At 45.4% G+C, this 22196-nt stretch overlaps 1 protein-coding gene across 11 annotated transcripts in view; it reads left to right on the top strand.

Annotated features, from left to right (window-relative positions):
- The first annotated feature begins 242 nt into the window (after positions 1 to 242).
- VGLL4 (vestigial like family member 4) overlaps positions 243 to 22196 on the top strand; it is a 165657-nt gene continuing 143703 nt past the window's right edge. Inside the window, exons 1-2 of one of the 11 annotated variants that reach the window (XM_089919723.1) lie at positions 243 to 415; positions 14033 to 14098. Coding sequence is in view for 8 of the 11 variants with exons in the window: in XM_089919725.1 (XP_089775851.1) it covers positions 754 to 1507; positions 14033 to 14098 (820 nt within the window). In the remaining 3 variants the exon portion in view is untranslated. Of the gene's footprint in view, positions 416 to 488; positions 1508 to 1577; positions 1930 to 14032; positions 14099 to 22196 lie in introns of those variants that run through there. The other 10 variants (XM_089919721.1, XM_089919726.1, XM_089919725.1 and 7 more) reach the window with 10 other exon arrangements.

Below are 22196 nucleotides of genomic sequence, written 5' to 3'. Positions count from 1 at the left end.
TGCTGTAATAAGAACCTGCACCGATTAGAAATGTTTCGCCCCCTCCTCTCCGCCCCTTCCCGGGCACGTTCCGGAGCAGACCGGGCTGTGGACTCCGGGAGTGTGCCAGACACAGCAAACACCGGTGTGTGAGCGCCTGGAGGGGGCTCTTTCCACCCCGAACTCTCTCCCTTCCTCCTCGGTTCCCTCCCTTCCACACTGACTTCATTTACTAGGACTTCCTCCTCCGGGCGAGGGAGGGGGAGGAAAGACGCTGCCGTGCGCCCGTGGGGTGTGTGTGGAGTGCGGGGTGTAAAATGCTGTAATGAGAGGCAGCCGAGCGGCGTCTGAGAGCCCGGAGCTGCAGCAGCCGTTCTGATCGCGGTGGCGCACCTGAGCGCTCACCTCCCCAAGCTAGTGCGACCTGTCCCTTCAGGTGCGTGTGTGGTCGCCGGCCTGTCGGGCAGAGCGGCTGGGGGGTGTGCGGGTCACGAGCGGGCGAACCAGTGCCCCAGGTCGGCGGCCCGTGGAGCTTGGAGCCCGGGAAACGGGAAGCGCCGGCGTGCGCGGCGCTGCGGCGGCTGAGCTGGCGTGGACGCCGACCGCCGGGCGCCTTCCCTGGGCAGCTTAGCGAGCCGCTCTGCGTGATAGGCGGGGACGCGTGCGGGTCTGGAGCCGAGGGCTGCGGAGGTGCCGCAGGTCCGGCGCGAATGCGCGGGCACTTGGCCGGCTGCGTGGCGGTTAAGGGGCAGGGAGGTTAAGGGACAGTGGGTAATGGATCGGGTCGACTGTGGTCGTCGTGGTCATGTGTGCTGTGTCCACCGGATGCGAGAGCCTACTGTGTGCGTGCGGGGGAGGGGGGAGGCGTGCTGGCCCGTAGCGGCGAGCCCCTGGGCGCGCACGAGAGGTTCGTTTATGTTCGTGCGTGTGCACCAAAGCTGTGTTCCCGCTGCCTGGGCCTCTGGGGTTCGGTCCGGTGTGTGTCAGAGGCTGGTGCAGACCGCGTGCGCTGGGTCCACGCGCTCCCCGGGGTCGAGCGCAGCCCGGGCCCCATGCGGACGTTGGCCGCCCGAGCACGTCTGCATCCGTTGGGTAGGTGCGAGCTGCCGTCAGGCGTGGAGCGGGTGGGGGAGGGAAATGAGCCTCCCCCGGGCGCGCGAGGCCCTGCCCCCGCCTCCCCGCCGTCTCACCTGGGCCCGGCCCCCACCTGCTGGACTGGAGGGGCGGGCCCGGGGGCGTGGCCCGGCGGAGCCCGGCAGAGCCCGGGAGAGGGCGGGCGGCGCCTCATTCCAGGGATTCCTCGCGCTCCCGCGCTCGCGTCCGCCGCGGAGCCGGCTCGGCGCGCGCCGCCCGTGTGTGCGTGTGGGTGTGCGGAGCGGCTGGGGTCGGTGCGGGAGCGCGGGCGCGAGGGCGCCTGCGCGTCGGCGCGCCCCCGGAGTGCGCCCGGTCCCGCGCGCCCCGTGGTCTCGCCCCTGCCCCCAGCGGGGCCCGGCCGGCCCGAGGCGGGCGAGCCCAGAGCCGCCCGGCGGTGAGTGCGGGAGAAGGGGGCAGGGCGAGGGCTGGCTTGCGGGGAGCTCAGGGGTGGACTGGTTCGGAGCGGGACGCGGGCGTCCTCCTGGAAGGACGGACGAGGCGGCTTGTTCTTGCGGGGCAACTTGAGGCTCCTGGTGGGAACCGAAGTGCCAGGACACCCGGAGGGAGAGGTCTGGCGTCTGGAGTGGAAGCTGTCCTGGGAGTCGGCGGCGAGGGGCCGGCCGGGGTGTGCCCGCGCCCTGTAGCCCCTTGGTCTTGGCCAGCGGCAAAGGAGGGCTGTGGTGCGGGACCGCGGGACACGGCAGAGGATGGGCAGCTGGGATCGGCTCTTTCCTTTCTGTGTACTTCCTGCCCCCTTTCCAGAACAAAACGGCACACTCTTCCTGCAGTGAGTGCAGGCCTCGCCGCAAAGCAAAGGTCTTTTCCTTTTTTGTTTTGCTTCAAGTCTCCTTTTATTCATCGCCCTAGACCTTTAAATCTCTTAGGTTAGGATGACAGCACTGTTGGGGCCGCTGGTCTTTATGCGCTTTAGTTGGCGTGTGTTCGTCTGTTCAAGCCAGCTGACTTAAAAAAAATCGGTTTCACTTTGATCATTGGTGCTGTGTGTTTGCTAGTCGTTATTTCCTTCTCTGCGGTTAATAAGAACCAGCAGCCTGGGGGGCGGGTTGGAGGCGGCTCTTCTAGTTTTTACCAGCAGCTGGTTGCCCCCTCTATTTGGAAGGTACTGTCTCCTGTAGAGTTTGAGTATCTTTTTTCACAAACCCAAGCCTACCTTGACGAAAATGAAGGCTCTCATTTGTTTCCTCTGAAATTTCGAAGACAAAGGCAACAAATGTTAATCTTCCTGTTAGTATTGGGAGGTCAGTTTTGCGTTCCATGTTAGCATACCAAACTTTTAACTCTTTGCACTAGCCTCCCAGTCCACAGACTTGCAGCGTTCATTGTTTCCTGCTTGTAGCTGATTAAGTCTGCGCATGAGCGTGAGGGGAGTAGTGTGGGTCGTTTAAAGAGCGCTTAGGGGTCAGCGCCTCAAGGCTGTACTGGGGGTGTGATCTTGGAACAAGTTTTTTATCATCTGTCTCTAAATCTCAGTGCTCTCATTTAAATAATGGGTTTAGGAATACTCAGAAGTTTGTTGTCTTGTACTCAACACAGTTGTGTGTGTGTGTGTTTGTTTTCTGTGTGTTTCCTGATGTATCTGCCTGAAAAGTCATCTCCGTCCTGGTAGAAATGAGGTAAACCCCTCAATTTGTTGTTTGACTTTGGCAACATTTTAATCCCAGGCTAATTTCCCCCCGCCACGGTTTTTTCACACTTCTGGGCAGCCTGCCTTTGCTTTCCATTTGGAAGGGAATGCAAACTAAATTTTATGTTGACCAAAACACAATACAATTAAGACGATAATTCTGCTATAAATAACCACGAACTACATTCCAAAACTGTGAATGTTGTAGTAAAAACAGCTCTGGCTTATTTCTGGAGACTTGAGTTCAAGTCCTATCCCTGTCACCTACTAAGTTTGTGACCAGAAAAAGTTACTTCTAGTTAACATTTGTGCTTTATTTTCCTCTGTAAGAGGGTGATAAAATCTGTTCTGATACATCACAGAGTTAATTACAGGGAATAGTGTGCTTTGAAAAGTATTTTGTGTCATGTTATTTATAAAAGTCTTTGAAGACTTGAAAGAGCTTCATAAAACACAGTTGTCACCACTTCTCCCACCCGATTTAGAACTATGACTTTACCTTAAGGTTTCAACACTTCTTACAAAACGACAATTATGAAATGAAAACTTTCCCTTTCAAATGGTTTATTTGACAAGAGTTCTGCCGTGTGAAATTCCTTTTAACTCCTTAGGGAGTCAGCCTTGTCATCAACCTCTGGTGGTTGCCCAAACAAATCCAAAGGAAGATCTTACTTTGTGTTTCTTCCAGGTATCTCTTCTGGATAGTTCTGTTGTGCAACTTTTAGTTTGCCTTAATAAAATAGTAAGTCATATAACCATAATAAAAGTTGCTTTGCAACTTTGACTATGACTTAATAAAATAATGAGTTGTCATAAGTTTAGGAGGTAAGAGTCAAATACATTGGGAAAATTCTAATATAACTAAAATGATGACACTATGTGGCAATTTTAACATATCAAGTTGTCTCTTCATTGCTTGTGTTAGACAAGCTGTTGCAGTTACGGGAACCTGGTGAAAGAGAGGGTTTTTTTTTTTTTTTTTGGTTAAGAAGTTTCTGCAGGGTATGTTGATTGAGGCTTGTTTGTGATTCTTTTAGGGAGCCTCTCTGAAGTTAATCAAGTCTATATGTGGGAGCTTAAGAGAAGAGAAAAGGGGATAATATCAATCAGTCTATTGATAATATCAATAGCCATTTAGGATCTGTCCACATTAAAACAACAAGCAAAAAACCCGACAGGTTAGAAATCAGACTGCCAAATCTTGATAGTATAAACTGCCAAGGTAAGGAAGGAAGGAGTGTATGCATGAAGTGCTGAAATCAGAAAAATTCTTTCTACCTGGGCTACACCGTAGTAGCTCTTTTACAAAAGAAGAAACCCTTGTAGAATGTGCTTTCGGTATCTCAGGCCTCAGGTCTTATAACCAGATTCGTCAATCCTCACTGTTCGTGGATTCCTGTATTTGTGATTTGTCTCCTCACTAAAATTTATTTGTATCCCCAAATCAGTACTTGGGGCAGTTTCTCAGTACTCACTAATTTAGAGGTCTCAGAGGCTTTATAGAATATAATGACTGCAAATGATAAGAATTTACCGTGTTTGATGATGCCGAAAATGAAAGAGCTTCCTAGTGATGCAACGTGTCATGGGTTAGACGACTTTTCTAGGCTATTAATAGGCTGGGAGTTGAGATTTTGGTACAGTGGGGAGCTCGACCTGGGTATTATGGGAAGTTTGCCAACTTAGGCTGTGATGCAGGTCCATGTCTGTCATTCTTGGGTGTAACAGGTCCCCAAGAGGACCTGGCACCTCAGTACTTCTGAATAGGAGATTCTAAGTATCCAAATAAAATAAATGGCAAGAACAAGCGTATCCAGAGTGAACTAGAAAGGCCAAAGAGTTTCTTTTATTTACTATGAAGTGCTGTAGAAGGCCGAGGTATTGAAAATGAAGAGACAGGTTCCCAATAGCCTAAATATGAGAAAGAAAAGGATAGTTCATTGTTTGACAACCGTGTTGAAAAATCGTGGCAATCGGTAGTCTGCTCAAAAAGTCCAGATCTGAATTTTATTTGTCCTCTTTGGACAGAGTGGTGGTGTCATTGTGGGCCCGCATACAGGCACTTTCCAGGGGCCCGTTAGGGAGGTGGGTGAACTTCAGCCCATACAGGCACTTTCCAGGGGGCCCGTTAGGGAGGTGGGTGAACTTCAGCCAGCAGTAAGCATTTTACACCGGCGTTGGGCAGCCTCACATAAGGGACATGAGATACGCTATAACCTGAGTTTGGTTTTGCAGCTTTCAGTCCATACAGGTGACCCTGACAGGCACACGATTGCTTTCGTACTGTCCACGTGTTTGCACAGCTGACACTGATGCCGAACTGTGTTATGGTAATTAAGGATTTTACTTACTGTGTGGTAGCACCGTTGGGCAGCTTCTGTTGCCTGGGTCATCAGGATGACTAAATATCACATCCCTACAGTCCCCACCTCGGGGAGGGGGGTGCCTAGGAGGCCCATGGAGCCTTGGGCCATTTTAGCATCAGAAAGCCTAAGGTGGCTGAGTTGAGCATTTGTGCAAGGATTGCCATCCAGATTGGCACCCGTTTTTCAGCCCAGCTAACTCTGTGTTGATGTGATGGGAGGTGGAGATGAGCAGGAGACAGAGCTAAGTTGATGGCAGGCACCTGAGGTTACCTTGTTCCTGATACCTGATGTGTCCCGGGGTGGGGGGTGGGGCGGGGAGATGGATGGCTGCCTAGCCTATAGACCTGCCCTACTGAGGTTTCATGGGAGCGGGGAGGGCGTTAAACCCTTACGGAAAGGGTACACACCCTGTACTAACTTACCGAATTCTTTAGTTTTCTAGGACAGGGCTGGGAGGGTGGGGGAGGAATTGCCAACAGAGCTGGCTCTCATCCTGGGACTTAGGCTTGAGGTTGACAAGCACCTGAAAGAAGCCTAACAAGGGGTTTTACACAGATATAGATATATATATATATATAAATTAATTTACTTTTTGGGTGTGTTGGGTCTTCGTTTCTGTGCGAGGGCTTTCTCTAGTTGCAGTGAGTGGGGGCCACTCTTCATCGCGGTGCGCGGACCTCTCACTGTCGCGGCCTCTCTTGTTGTGGAGAACAGGCTCCGGACGCGCAGGCTCAGTAGTTGTGGCTCACGGGCCCAGTTGCTCCGCAGCATGTGGGATCTTCCCAGACCAGGGCTCGAACCCGTGTCCCCTGCATTGGCAGGTGGATTCTCAACCACTGTGCCACCAGGGAAGCCCCCACAGATATATTTTTAATTCTCTGGAAATAAGCATAGAACATGTAGATGTGTTGTTCAGGTTTCAGACATTTGGCCTTCAAATGAATTTTCAGAAATGATTATGTGTAGAAATAAGGAATTGGATATAAGGGGAAGTCAGGCAAGTCCTTCTGACCTTGTATCTGGTAAGATGTTTCAAATTACGGCAAGACAGGTCCATAATTCATGTCTGGCACATGCCTCGATAAGGAAAGCTAGACAGGCAAAGGGTCCATGCGGTTGAAGGAATATTTTGAATAAGGACTGGTTTCTGTTTAAGAGCGTGACATACAATTTCAGGTTGTGAGAAATACAAACAACGCGGTGAAAGTTTTCACATATCATTCATTGAGCCTTGAGAGTTATCCCCTGGAGTTTAATAGCAGGTTGTCTTGAGCATGACTAAGTAGGAACCATCCTTCCTGACTACTGAACCTGCTCTTGGAGCTTGAAGTCCTCAGGGCTTATATTAATTCCTGTGTGGCCGGGGCCCCAGGGATCCTATGGCATTGCTGCCAGTGTTGTCTGTCCCAGTCTCACCAACCGACTTGGTGTGAGAATCTTCTTACCTGCCTTGGTTACTGTTCATGTGACTCTGTGCCGCTTTCTTTTCAAAGCAAGTGAAACATGTCCTGGTTTTTACGTTCCTAGGAGAGGAGGGCTTGTCTTCCTTTGCTTTCTTTAGAAATTATCAGATTATTGCTTCATATATATCTCAAGGTATAGGGGAAAGAGCACAGGACTAGAAGTCTAGCTGGAAGGTATTCTTTATTTTTGGGTTTTTTTTTTTTTTTTTAGATAAGCTAAATAATTGCTTTTCTCCAAAAGGTCTTTATGAAAATCAGCTGAAAAATAGTTGAAGTAGCGTTGGATGGTGAGTCAGGAGACTTGGATTCTAGAGTTAGCTTCTTCAGAAAGTCACTTATATTCTTGGCACCTTGGTTTTTCATCTGTAGAAAAATATAATAATCCTATCTGTGAGGATCAGTAAGCCAGTGTATGTGAGTGTGTTATTAAAAGTATAGGCTGCAAGGCGGTAAGGTGTCATAATGTGAATGTATTTCTCACTTGCGTTGATTGGGCATTTTCAGTGATGTTGTATCATTTAATCCACAGTGCCAAGCTTGTGACCATGTGAAGTAGGCAACGTTGTGACCATTTTCTTTAGGTGCGCGAACTTGGGCCCAGAGAGGTTAAATGGGCCCCACAATTGGTGTTAGGCATTTAGAGCAAAGTCTAGAACATCATCGACTTTCCGTGATGATGGATTGAATGAGTTCAACGTATTAAAATAGGGCTCAGACTTAGGTTTTCTGATGCTAAAGTCCCGGCTCTGCTGATTTAACAGACGGTAAAGTGCGAGAAGAAAAAAGGGTTACACCAATGAGAGAGGTTTTGAGCATGAAGAACAGAGGGGTGACCTGAGAATTGTATGGATGTTAACAGAGACAGTATGTGTGTGTTGCCGGAAGTTAGTGGGGCCTCAGTTGGACACGCTATGGAGAAGAAACAGCCAGGAGGTTAATTCACGTCTACCTGATGTGCCTGAAGCTATGCTTGCACGTGGCCACCAGCATCTGGTGACGATTCGGTATGAAATTTCATTTCAGTTAACCTCATTGAGACCCACAGCTAGCCACATCGACCACAGAGTGATCAGCATTTGGTGTAAGTTGCTCAGGGCAGGGGGTTCATGTTTTCTTTTCTGAAAAGTCTCTATGTAGTGTTTGCCAGACATAGGAGATACCCAGTGAAAGCCTCTGAGTTCTTGATGGCCCCAAGGGCCACACCCGCCCTGCCATAGTGAGATACTTCATACTGTAGGCTTGTCCTACAGGTATATTTCTTAGCTGAGGCCAAGTTAGATTAGCTCAGGAAGTGGTCCTGATAGAGTGATGGGACAGGGCCAGCAGGAATTAGGGATATTGAAGAGTGTGCATCTGGGAGTTGGACGTGCCATCAGGATCCCAGGATAGCGATATCTTCCTATTTCAGGTTTTTGGTCAAGTGACAGTGTGGCAGGGACATCAGGAGGTTTGAATGGGCCTCTCCCAGCCTCCCCTGGTTTCCACCTCTGGCCAAGACTCTCACTCTTTCCTAAATTACACTGTAGTTGGACCAGTGTTACTGGAGGGGCTGTGCAGTGAGCCAAGCTTGGTGCTGTAGTTTTCACCTTGGAACACTTCTATGACGTATCTTGAACTTCTGTTCCCTTGCCTGAAAAAAACAAAACTAATACACCCCATAATTCTATTCCCAAGATAGGAGTTCATGTCCTCTTGTTGATCCAAAAAGGAAAAAAAAAAAAAGACGGTCCTTTGTGGAAGCCCAGAATAATGGTGTTCAAATTTAGAGCCGAGCTTTTCATTAGCACCCAGTATCCCTAGAATGTAGTAGCTTTATCATTGATTCCTATTATTCCCTAATTCTCAATCTTAAGCTATTTGGAAGGATGTATTGTTGGGGGTAAGGGAGCTTCAGGAAAGGAATATGGGCTGTATGGGCTGGCAGAGAAAATACCGACCATTGCCTGGAAAAAAAAAAACCCAAAAAGCAAAATATGTGTTCTCTTCACCATGAGTTATATTCATAATTGACAGCAACCACGAAAAAAAGACAAATGGATAGACCAGAAATGGGTGGCAGTGCAGTAGAACCCTTACAGACGGACTTGATGTCTTTTTCCAGAAGCACATTCCTCTCCCTTTTACGGGGTTACTATGTTCCAGGTGTCAGTGTTTTAAGTGATTATGTTTTCGGTGATCGCAATATTGTAAAAACTATCACGCCAGTGGGAACTTATCACTGGCTTGTACTTACATTTATTTTCCGGATGCCGTGTAATCTTTTGCAAAAGCTCATAGATGATTTATGGTTCATAAAGGATATAAAATAAACCAGACGTGTCGCTCCCCTGTTTAAAACCACTCAGACCATTCAAGGGCTCTTCACTGACTAAAGAATAAGATCTCAGCTTTGTCACACCCTGCAGAGAACGCATGATCCGGCCCATGCCCACTTCCCTGCCTTGCCCCGTCCTCTCGCTGTGGTCGTGGGAGCGCCCCACGACCTTTTCCCTTTACAAGCCCAGTTCCCCTTATCCTTTAGGTCTCTCATCTCAGAGGAATCTTCTCTGTCTCAAGTAGTGGCCAGTGCCCTTTTTCTAGTATGTTTACCATCATTTGCAATTTATTTAATATGTTTGCCTTTGTTTTGACACATAATTATTTTAATACGTGTAAAGTGCATTCACTTCTGACACCCTATGAGGGAGGTGATATCAACATCCCCATTTTACAGATGAGGAAGCAGACACACAGACATAAAGTCGGTTCCCAGGTCACAGAGGTAGGAAGTCGCTGTGCTCATTCAAGCTCACACGGTTAGTGTCCAGAGACCCCCCTCCTAAACCACCGTGATGCTCATTCCCCTCTCAGCAGACTGTGAGCCTCCATCAAATACTGTGACCGTAGTTTTCTCCCCCATGTTACTCACATGTCTCACATGTTTTATTGGGTTTCTTGGACTGTGGATATTGTACAAGATGTAAAATTCAGAAGTTTTTTTTTTTCTTTTCTTTTTTACTGTTATCTTCCACCTTTATTTGCTTAGGCCTTTTGTGGCTAAGTAGTGCCTGGTCCCTGGCCCTCCTCTCCCACCTGTATCACTGTACCCGCTCTTGTGGTCCTTATCTCACACCTGGTTCCTACAGAAGCCTCCTAGCTGATCTGCGTGACTCCTCACTTCATCCCTGCAGGTCAGACCGTCCTCCCCACACCTGCTAAACTAAAACATCCTTGACATCACCTCCCCAGCCTGCTCAGGGACTCACCACTGCCCGTTGCCTACTCCAGTAAGTGGATGCCAGCCTGGCCAGCCTTGCGCTGTCTCCCGAGTTCACCCACATCGTGCTCCCCGCTCCTCAGCAGGGGTCCTCGATCCTGCCTGGGCGGGGCTGAGTCTCCCTCCCGGGCTCTCATACCTGTGGTTGTGCCTTCCCTCAGGCTGTGGATCCAACAGGACTGTACATGTAAGCATCAGACAGGGTACTTGCACCCAGGAAATATTCAGACCGTGTGATCCAGGTGAGGAGGAGAGGTCAGAGAGTAGAGGCTGCCCAGGGGAGAGGAATGGGAAGGAGACCTTTGAAGTGGCTTTTTTTTTTTAAATTTATTTATTTTTGCTGTGTTGGGTCTTCGTTTCTGTGTGTGGGCTTTCTCTAGTTGTGGCAAGCGGGGGCCACTCTTCATCGCGGTGCACGGGCCTCTCACTATTGCAGCCTCTGTTGTTGTGGAGCACAGGCTCCAGACGCGCAGGCTCAGCGGCCATGGCTTATGTGCCTAGTTGCTCCGCGGCATGTGGGATCCTCCCAGACCAGGGCTCGAACCCGTGTCCCCTGCATTAGCAGGCAGGCTCTCAACCACTGCGCCACCAGGGAAGCCCTGAAGTGGCTTTTTAAAACAAACACACACACACACACACACCAAACTGAGAAAAAAATGCATGTTCATGAGGTAAACACTTGAGCTGACACTGATCTCTCTTTTATAACACACTACACATTTCAGTGTTAAATTATATTTTGTCTTTTATTATGCTCTTAAATTTGTCTGTTATCCCATTCCATATACTTTAGGTTCATGAACAAGGCCGTAATTCCTTAAAAGCAGGGATCATATCTTCTATTTCTCTGTGACCTCTCCCGAATACTTTGCTGAACTCAGTAATTGTGTAATAAAAATTGGTCACATTAATAAGGTTGCAGCAGATGGCAGGTGCCTCGTAGATGAACCTTAAACACCTAATCTCTTATCTACCTACTTTGAACCTAAGTAGCTTGGAGTGAATGAACTTAAATAATCTTCCACGTGCTAGAATTCTGGGTCTACTTTTGTGTCATTTGGTATTTTTATGCTTTGATATTTTGCTTCTATGCACATGGTTTGCGTAAGAGGCACATGTTAACATGTATCTTTTGGGGTTTAGAATTTTGAAAGCATTGTCCTTCAACTTAATGAGGCAATTAATTTAAGCAATTGTGAGTCTAAATACTGCTTTACAGGGTAGAATGCTTATCGGCATTTACTTAAAATAAAAGACTTTAAAGTCAGGGACTTCCCTGGTGGCACAGTGGTTAAGAATCTGCCTGCCAATGCAGCGGACATGGGTTCAAGCCCTGGTCTGGGAAGATCCCACATGGCACAGAGCAAGTAAGCCCGTGCGCCACAACTACTGAGCCTGTGTTCGAGAGCCTGCGAGCTGCAACTACTGAGCCCATGTGCCACAACTAGTGAAGCCCATGTTCTCTAGGGCCCGCGTGCTGTTAACTACTGAAGCTTGCACGCCTAGAGCCCGTGCTCCACACAAGAGAAGCCACCGCAGTGAGAAGCCCGCACACCGCATCGGAGAGTAGCCCCGGCTTGCCACAACTAGAGAAAGCCCGCGCGCAGTAATGAAGACCCAATGCAGCCCCCCAAAAAAGACTTTAAACTCAAATCTTGCCTGAATAGGAAACTGGCTTGTGTGACGAGAATGTAACTGAGCTCTTGTGAGTTCAGCAAACCTTTTCCTGTCAGTCTGTCCCAAACTTTTGTTTCTTTGCCTTTGAACAAGTTTCCAAATCCTTACTCTCAGGAGGTGATCTTTTCTATCTTACAAGGAAGACAAGGATTGTGAATGTCTTTCATTTTTCTATCATATGCCTCTGATTTTCCTCACCTCCTTCTTGTCTCTGAAAAAGAAGAAATTTACTGTTTGCTTTACAACCTCCCTGTCCTCCCTGTCACTCAGAGTCCTCTTGGACTCTCCTCTGACACCTTGAGACGTCCCAAGCTCCATCACTTCTGTCTGTGTTTTCTCTTATCCCCGCTGCCTCCAACACACGCCCCTCATTACTTCCTGCCCGCTGTATCCCTGTATCTTTCAGATTGTCCCCTGCCTTTGGCTTCCTATTCTGTAGGCTGCGACTACAGGGCACTACCAGGATAACTTCCCTGGAACATGTCAATGGCCAAGTTATTGCTCGGCTCAGAGATTTCAGTGGCTCCTTAATGCGGACAAAATCCAGCCCAAGTCCCGTTCAGGCCCTCGGTCCTCCCATGCTGTGGCGCCAGTCCAAGTTTCCATCCTCGTCACTTCCTGTCCCCACATTACTTGTCTTCTGGCTGATTTGGGCAGCTTGTTCTTGAGTGGGTTCTGCTTCTGTTCTTCCCTTCTGTGCTTTTACATTTATTCTTCAGAGGCTCAGCTCATCTTCTGTTTTCTCGACAAAGCCTTTCGGAATTCATTGATATTTCTATAGGATTTTGTTTATAGCACTGTTTTGGCACTTAGCACATTTTGCCTTAATCCATGATTTCCACGTATCCCCTAGGAGGTGTTTCAGGTTAAAAGAAAGGCCAATGAAGTTTGAGAGACTTCAAGTATATAGAGCTGCCCTCCCTATTGCCTCTGCCCCTGCAGAAGGCACAGCAGCCTATCAAAAGCACAGGAAGGAAAAAAAACTGCTTAGGGGCTTCCCTGGTGACGCAGTGGTTGAGAGTCCGCCTGGCGATGCAGGGGACGTGGGTTCGTGCCCCAGTCCGGGAGGATCCCACATGCCGCAGAGCGGCTGGGCCCGTGAGCCATGGCCTCTGAGCCTGCGCGTCCGGAGCCTGTGCTCCACAATGGGAGAGGCCACAGCAGTGAGTGGCCCGCGTACCACAAAAAAAAAAAAAGAAACTGCTTAATTTGGTTTATTCCAGTGTTTTCCCAACTTATTTATCATAGAAAAATTTTTTTCTTACAAAACATGAACATCCAGTGCAACACTTGGGGAAAACACTGCCTTAAACTAGATTTCTTGCAGGCATGTCTACTGTATAAATTGAAAGCTCTTTGAAGGCGACTGTTGGGCTCTGTTTATTTTTCCTGCCATAGTACACAGTAGATAACGTTTGTTGAATGAAATCACATTGCAAGATCAAGAGCTGATGTTTCTTTGGAGGTCTGAGGTATGAATATTGTAAAGTAAAGCTGGTCTGCTATGTCTTGTAACTGGCACATGCATAGTAGGTACTCAGTAAAGGCTGAAGAATGCTGAGAAAATGCTGAGCATCTCTAAAGGGTGCACTTAAAGTATTTTCTCTCAGTTGTTGAACTCACAGGGTGTGTCTATTTTCCTAATAACTGTGTGTGTGTGCATGTATGTGTGCGTGTATATATTTAAATAATCCAAAAAAGGAAAACTGGGTAAAAGTAGCCTGATTCTCTAGGTTTTTCACCATCTTTAACTCTTTTTCAGTGTTTGCTTTTATAGGTGTGCTGTAATTTAAGAAAACAGAGTTAAAAATAAAAATCCAGGTTTTATAAAAAAAAAAAAGTTGGTGTTAGGTGGTGGTGATAGCTTTAAAACATGACATTTAGAAATAAAGATTCCTATTGGACTTAAAATACCATTTAACTCACCAATGGAATTCACACACTTTTCATGAGTACATTGCCTATTTTAAGCTACACAGTTTTGCAGACTCTCAACCAAGGAGGCAAAAGGACAGAATGGTTCAATCTTAGTAATTTTTGTTAAAACTAATAAACCAGCAACAACGACGACTACCACCACGATCTCAGACTGGTATAATGCTGTGTTCATAGAGTAGCCTTTGTTCTGAGAACTGTTTTTTACTGGGTATGTCTGGACAGGCATGTTGTTACGTACACACATAAACATTTATAAGCACGAATAACACGGGCATGAATATCCACAATATCCCTTCTTTTAGTTCTGACTTGAGCTGCTTCCTGGAGTTGGCAAGGTTTGGCTGAGTAGGCAGAATGGAACTTAACCCCTCTCTCTCTCTGTTCCTGAACCACGTCCATTGGATCTCGTCACAGGCTGGGAAGACTTTCAGTACTAGTATAATGCTTCAGCATTGTGATTTGCATTTGGTGGAGGCATCATTCTAATGGTTAACTGCCAAAATTCTAAAGAAGTCTTTGGAATTCCATTTAAATTCTTCTTTTCTCTCTTTTTCTCCTTCTGGGCTGCAACCAGGAATGGAGACGCCATTGGATGTCTTGTCAAGGGCAGCATCCCTGGTACATGCTGATGATGAAAAACGTAAGTCAGGAATGCATTTTAATTCACCTATACCCCCTCATCTCCTGGAGTATAATGAAATCACGTGTTTTCCCACATGGTTTTGTGGCTATATGCTGTTAATTTTGGTTGTTTGCTTCAGAGATAACAGCTTGGCATCCTTATTTTTGTTTTCGAGCGCCAGAACATGTAAGTCTTCTGTTATCTTTGGATGCTAGGGCTTGAGCTGTTAACTCGGGAAGTTCTTTTCCTCCGCAGCTTACTCTAGTGGGATCTGGAGTGGAGACACTCCTTACGTGTCTCTAGAAGTTTAGATAAATAGGTGTTTGTTGATAGACTAATTGACCAGCAGAGAACTAGAGATGTGAAGAGTCATCTAAGATCATTCGTGTCATTGGCAGTGTGCATATAATGGGAAATAGTCGTGGAAGTTCTATTTGCATAGCTAAAGGAGAACAAATACTGGGGGGAGAGCGCCGCCAATGTGGTGGAGAAGGGGCACAAGAAGAGAGAACACCGACATTGGAAGGCCGTTTGCCATTGTGTGAAAGTGATTTTCCTGCTCGTCCTAAGGTATATTTGTTTTTAAGTGTTACTGTTCACAGTTGATATTTGCAAGGATGACTGTTTTCTGTGGAAGCAAGGTTGTGTTCTTTTGTAAGCACTAAAATGCTACTGACAGAAGATGTGGTGAGATTGAGCTTTTATACATGGTAAGTTCTTGAAGGTGAGCAACATTCAAGTTCAGTTCTTAATAAACTGGCAGCTGAAGTGCCTGTTGCTTAAGATGTAAGGTCTGCCTTTTTACTAGCTGGTAGGACTTCTATTTGTCTAAGGCTCAGTTTCCTCATTAGTAACCCCGAAATAATAGTAGCTACTTACAAAACATATGTGAAGATTAACTGGACTTTATGTGTATAGTACTTACCTTAACTGTCAACTCCCGGGGCGACTGCCGTGCCCTGTTCTCTCTAGGCACCTTGTTGGCCCTCTGATAGGACTTTCTCCAGTCCTTTATGTTATCCCTGTGCCTGCGGCTTCCTCTCTTCCCCCACTACCACCACTCACACAAGATCATCTTTAGACGAGTGACTGAATGAAATAGCCATTGAAGTTTTTTTTTTTTTTCCCAGCCTCTTTTGTAATTTACATTTATTTAGCTTTTGATTGTTGGGAGGTATAATTATCCTTTCCTAAGGAAACTGAAGCTCAGGGATGTTAAGTGTCATTCCCAGGGACATTGAGCTCCGGAGAGGCAGCTCAGGTTGTAGGCTTTTATTGAAACAACAAGAAACTCCTTTATGCCTCTAAGATTGCAATAAGCGTTACTGACTTGAGTAGCTAGTTACGGATTTCGTTAAACATTAATATAGCTAATTTAGAAGTTTTTTATGTAAGACAGTATTTTGCATTTTTCTGTTTTATAATGCCCACATTTAGTTAGGATCAGTAAAACAAAATGGTGTTTGTATAAATGAAAAATAAGTAATGACCTCAGTGTAGCTTTTTGTGTCCTGAGTGAAGAGAGTAAAAGTTTCTTCTCTTTTTCTGCTGCCTTCTCAGGTTCTCTCCTGGAGCCCAGCTTCAGGATCAGTCTGCTCAGGTTGGAGTCCTGAATAGTTACCAATTCAGTGAGCAGTGATTGAAGGCTTATGGAAAAGGGGGCCTTTCTGGGGGGCAAGTGGCAGTCCTGCCTTCATGGAGCTTATGAACTGATTTATGCATTGACTCTTGCGGCTGTAAAATGTATGTCAGGCGAGACTGGGTGTACTTGTGATATAGATGCAGGGCCTCCGTGGAGCCTACAGTTTGAGAGAGCTGTTTTTCATAGAAACAGAACGATACTGCCAAGGGAGAGAGGAATTCTTACTTTCCGCCTGCGTTGAACACAGTATATTAGTGTTTTACAGAGGAAGGATATATACGTATGTAAGGTCAAAGTGATCACAGGGTAGACTTTATTCTGAACTCCAATTCATTTAGGAATGGGCTGGCATGATTCTGGAATCCCTCTATAATGGTTTCAGCATCTCAGGTTCATTTTTTACATTTAAAGAAAAGTAAAAAAAAAAAAAAGCCCAAAGATGTCTGTAATCATTAACATGGAGGCGACATTTTTGAGAAACTGTTTTACTGTGGTGCTGTGTGTACCACCCACAAGAGTAGAACCCAAGAACCAGGGATTCACCATATTTTCTATTACCTAATAACAATGTAAGAATGTGAAAATTCAGGCAGTTTATAGACAAAGTTGAACATTAAGTTCACAGCCTTCCGGTAGATTTTTCAGACCTACTTGTGCTTGTTCAGCCTGATTCAGCTTTCTGTGCCCTAGATTAATTCTATTTTAGCTTTTGTTGAAAATTGCTCTTATACTTCACGTTCTCCTCAACTTTAAAAAAGTCTTGTGTATGTAATCTGATTTGGGTGTCTTATTACAAACAGAAAAATGTTCTACGACTTGAGATCAGTTTTCCAACTTGTGTTGGTGACCTAAATGGTTCTCTTTCCTTTTGCTCCTGGAGAACCAGTAACTTAGGCATTTTTGAAGATGTTATTGTTTTAGCATCTGGAGAGCAGTGTCTGTTAGGAATTGAGTATTTAATACATGATAGCCTTAAGGCTTCATTATGTCGACCAGCAAAGAATCAAAGAGATATCTCAATAGCACCGTGCAGAGCTGAAGTCAATAGTGAAATGGTGGTTTTGTAGTAACACAATAGCCACTTATCTGGATGGCCTAGAAGGAATACACTTACTTCAAATAATCATTCCACTGCTCATGAGACATTGATTTAATCAGCATCCCGGGTAATCCTGGAAGGTACTTAATGAAAATACAACATGAGATGGCCAATTTTCCATGTGCTTGAGGAATCTCTCCTTTCAGGGATCATTAATACTGGTGCTGGGAAGACCTTAACCTTTTTCCAAGTCTATTTTTTAGGAGTCAAAATTGAACAGAATTTGTGGACAGGACACGTAGGCACCTACGTTTATAACGTCACCTGGGTGTGTCTTTAACGTGATACTGCACTTCATCACGATATGTACAGAATGTTTTCTTTTTGGTAATTTTGTTCTTATATCTTCTAAGTTCTTGTATCTGCTGACTTCCTTACTTAGGCTGAAATAGTTTTAAGAAACATGTAGCTTTGTTTTTGAGGATTTTGGTGGAGGGGGTAGTACTTTTGATCTGGTCTAATGAATGTGTATGATCAGAACACGCTGGGTAAGGTTGGTGTGAGTGACATAGAGCAGTAGGGGAAGAAGCAGCAGTAGGGGAAGAAGCAGTGTTGCTGTTGCATCTGCTCCTAGAAATTCACTAACTCCTTGTTTGGTGAAGGTCGCTGAATGTTGAGTAATTGATGAAGCATAAATTAACCATCATTCTCCAGGGAAAGCATTCCTAGGAGCATAAGCTCTAGTTATTATGGGGGCCAGTGCCTCAGATGTGTGGAACATTTTCATGTGTGTAGGTTGTGTTCTGTTTTGCCTTAAAAGGGGAGAAAAGAAACCTATACGCTTCATCATAACATAAAGATGAGTTGCGCTCACATACTGTCTTCTCAGATGGACTTCTGTCCTCCTAGATCACCATCACTTCTTGCTGGCCTCCTCGTCAATCAAGTCACTGTGTGTATAGGTTACAGTGCTTTAGCCAGTGCTTTCCTGTGAGCAGACCAGTCGGGGCTGCTTCTGATTTTTTTCCCATTCTCTCCCTCCCTCTTATCCTCTTGCCTTTCCTCTCAGCACGTGACACAGTGGCTTTCAAACATTTTGGCCACGGCCCAGAGTAAAAAAGCATTTACCTTGTGACCCTTGTACTCATATTGACATAATTGATACAAAAGCGTCATGAAACAGTTCTTAACCCTGGCTTTGCACAGTGTAGCTTGATTTGCCTATATTTCTTTGCGTTTTACTTTGTCCAAATAAAAGTTGGGTCATGACTTGGTAAGTTGACTTTAGGATCCACAAATGAATTGGGACCTGCAGGTGAAAAAAACATGATTTGGTTTATGTATCTCTTTCATTGGGTGAACTTGCTTTTGGCTCCTCCACGTATGTACTGGGGAGATTTGACTAACCTGTGGGGCATGAAGGTACTGTGAGCCAGGGTATTCAGATGAGCTGGAATCCACTGGTGGCTGGACAGGGGTGACGTCCTCACATTGTTCTCGGTCAAGAGCAGTGAAGGACTTGGCATACCCACTGTGAGCAAACAGGACTGCCCCGTTAGAGGCACTCCCTCTCTGTCCTAAGCCTGTAGTGTTCCTGATTTTCAGAGTCAGTGCTCAAGAAAATGGTCACTCCCCTTTGGTTAAACCTACTTAGGTCCCTCTTGCTTCCAAAAGCGTGTTGCATTGAGACTGCCTAATGGACACTGATGGAGAGCCTACCGATCGGATCCTTTGCAGCCTAATTTGATGGCTCCGATCACTGCATTTATGACTTTCATCCTTTATATCCTAACACCTGTAGAGAGACCACGTATCCAAGACAGGGGCTCACCGTGGCAGCGATTCCCGGAGAGAGGAGGAAGGAGTTTTTGTAAGCATTTTGCAAACGCCTACCCAGGTGATTCTGATGTTGGGTCCCTTCCCCCAGGTGTGACTTACTGAGTCACTGGTCTAATAATACTCCTTCGGGAGTTCTGGATCTGCATCTTTAAGAAGGAGGGGCTAGATCTTCTAGGTATGAGATGCTGTAATTCTTTGGCTATCATAATCCTTTAACCAGGTTGTTTATATTTTGTTCCATTTCCTTCTCTCTCTCTCTCTCTCTCTCTCTATATATATATATAGTATATATGTATATATGTATGTAGTGAGAGATACTGTATATATGATATGTATATCATATATATATGAGATATTGTATATATGTATATATGTATGAGTATATGTATACATGTATACACACATATATATGTGGATTATTTTTACTGAAACATTTGAGAGTAAATGGAAGATATCACGCCTCTTTACTCCTAAATACTTATGTATTTCCTACGAATAAGAACATTCTGTTGCGTCACCACAGTTTGGTTATCTTTATTTATTACAGTGTTACTTAAAAATATATAAGCAGAACACTGGGCATAAAAACTTTATGCTTACAGTTCTTTTACAGCTGCATAGCCAGAATATGAACTTATCATTTAAATGTAGCCCCTGAAAGTTAGCCATAATCCAATAGACGATGATCTGCTACAGCTGAATTCTGTTCCCCTGGCGTATGGTGCCACTCCTGCCGCGCTGGCCTTGATTCTTTTAACGTCACCGTGCCTGTACTGCCATGTGTCCTTTGACACAATTTCCCCCACCATTTTTATCTGTGCAAACTCTTGTAAAATATTTCGTTGCATGCATTATGGTGACATAAACTGGTTTTCTTTTAGTGCAAATACCTCAATCTCATACTAGGTCTGTTTCTGTATTTTTCTCATTAGACCAGGAAAAAAATGCAAACACAGTCACCAAAATCATGTGCCAACACTTGGTTATATTTATAGTAGGTGTCTGATTCAGGATATACTTACGTCAGATATTTTTTAAAAAAAAGATTCTCAGTGAAATAACAGCACAAGTGAAAACTCCTTCCAGATCCCTCAGCATTTGCCTGTGGACCTCAGTTTAAGGGTTACTGTCTTATCTCTTTCAGTTCTCACAACAACCCTCCTCAGGAGGCACTATAATTAGTCCCATTTTATGACCAAGGAAACAGAGATGTACAGCACTGAAATAATTTGCCTAAGGATGCTTAGCTGGTCATGGCAGTGCTGAGGTTTGAACTCGGCAGCCTGACTCTGAAGCCTAAGCCCTCATTCATCTGCTCGGTGCGTCCTCAGGTGGGAGGCCATTGAAGACATGGTTGCAGATTAAAAACAAACAAAACTGTACATGCCCCCTCCACTAATAAGTCAGCAAGGAGGTTTTCATCTGGAAAACGTTTCCCAACCAGTGAAACAGCGTTTCCTAGGTATGAAGTAGCTGTCATCAGCCACATGTGGAGGACGGGTGTTAGCACGTACGCAGGGGCTGCCCGGACTGTCCTCACGCATGCCGGTGGCTCAGCTGCCTGCCGCCCCAGAACTTCCCTTTACCCTGAGCTTTCTTTTCCTGTAAGTACCTCAGTGAACACAAGGAGAGGATCTCGGCTCTGATGACACGGGCTGCTTACAGAGTAACAAGATCCCTCATTGCCAAAGTGCCCAGGCAGAGATGAGATGATGACTGTTCAGAGGCATTGAGGAAGGGAATAGGCATTGGGTGAGTGGCTGGACTTGAGGACCTAAGGTTCTGTGGGTTGGTGTTAGACCCCAGACCTGTTCACGGCAAGGGTTCTACACTCTTCTGCTTTGTATTCCACGCATGGACCATTTGGTGCATATGATCCGCCTTTAATCAACATCTGTAGGTGATAAAGTAACTGCTGGAGGGAAAGGCTCATCTCTAAGGAATTAATTTATTGAACACTAGCAAAAATGACTCACTCTAATTATCACTATGACTACTAATAACATACAAATTCAAAGGAGTCCTGATTCCCTCTTGATAATACTTCATAGTTTGCAAAACATTTTCCTTTGATTCTTATAACAAGAGCCTTTGCAGTAGGCTGAGTGGGAGGTGTCAGAGAGAAAATGAAGCTTTAAGACTTTGGATGCCTAAGTCAAGATGAAAGTTTAAAAAAAAACTTGAGGTGCTTCCCCCACCCACCCCAGTATCTTGATGCGCCATCACGTGCTACGATCATCAGAATAGCAATTAATAACTGAGTGTCAGCTGTTGCTGGCTAGTGCAGAGTCCTCCAGGCGAGGAACTCACAGGTCCTGGGGAGCTGTCTTCTTCTCTGGCTTCGTGTTCCCAAGCCTCCTCCTGATTTTCAAAGTAAGGAGGCTGAATTTACTGCCTTTTCTAAAGGTTGGAGTCACTCATAATTTGTTTTCTGCGTTCAGTTATTTACCTTTCATGAACAATGGCATTGAAAAGATCATTGCCCAGTAGCCCATTTTACTTTAAAAAGCTTCATAAAACATAAGGCGGGATAGTATTAGGTGCTTATTTAAGACACTCTCTAGGTGTGGTCAGATGCTCTAATCACCGTTTGCTTCCCAGAGTGGGCACCTGGCATCTAATCAGAAGAGCTGCCCCCCAGAGACGGCTACTACAAATGTCTACCCCCCAGAGACGGCTACTACAAATGTCTACCCCCCAGAGACAGCTGCTACAGATGTCTACCCCCGAGAGACGGCTACTACAGATGTCTACCCCCCAGAGACGGCTACTACAGATGTCTACCCCCCAGAGACGGCTACTACAGATGTCTACCCCCCAGAGATGGCTACTACAGATGTCTACCCCCCAGAGACGGCTACTACAGATGTCTACCCCCCAGAGATGGCTACTACAAATGTCTCTGCTATTTTTATAGTTTTATATCAGATCAAATTAGCATATTAAATGTTAGAAATGGATCTCACTGGTGAAAATAATGGCTTGTTAATTAGCATAATGGATGTTGGAACTAGATTCTTCCACTGAATAGCTCTTTAGACACCTGAGGATGGTTTATTATTTCCTTTAAATGAATATTTTTCAGTCTTTAGAAATCCCTGCTTTCCTTTAATACACATAAAGATGTTTTGAACTATTTTAATGTCATTCGCAGTTGAATTAAAAATATCAGAGTCAAAAATCCTTGGCTGATAAACCCACGCACATATGGTCACCTTATTTTTGATAAAGGAGGAAAGAATATACAATGGAGAAAAGACAGCTTTTTCAATAAGTGGTGCTGGGAAAACTGGACAGCTACATGTAAAAGAATGAAATTAGAACACTCCCTAACTCCATACACAAAAAGAAACTCAAAATGGATTAAAGACATAAATGTAAGGCCAGACACTATAAAACTCTTAGAGGAAAACATAGGCAGAACACTCTATGACATACATCACAGCAAGATCCTTTTTGACCCACCTCCTAGAGAAATGGAAATAAAAACAAAAATAAACAAATGGGACCTAATGAAACTTAAAAGCTTTTGCACAGCAAAGGAAACCATAAACTAGATGAAAAGACAACCCTCAGAATGGGAGAAAATATTTGCA

Source organism: Delphinapterus leucas, chromosome 10 (assembly GCF_059928025.1).
Source record: "Delphinapterus leucas isolate spDelLeu-1000000601 "Yukka" chromosome 10, BTC_Dleu_Yukka2, whole genome shotgun sequence".
In the NCBI taxonomy this organism is placed as follows: Eukaryota; Metazoa; Chordata; class Mammalia; order Artiodactyla; family Monodontidae; genus Delphinapterus; species Delphinapterus leucas.
The sequence above is the reverse complement of the archived record's forward strand: the minus strand, read 5'-3'. Positions and strand labels throughout refer to the sequence as shown.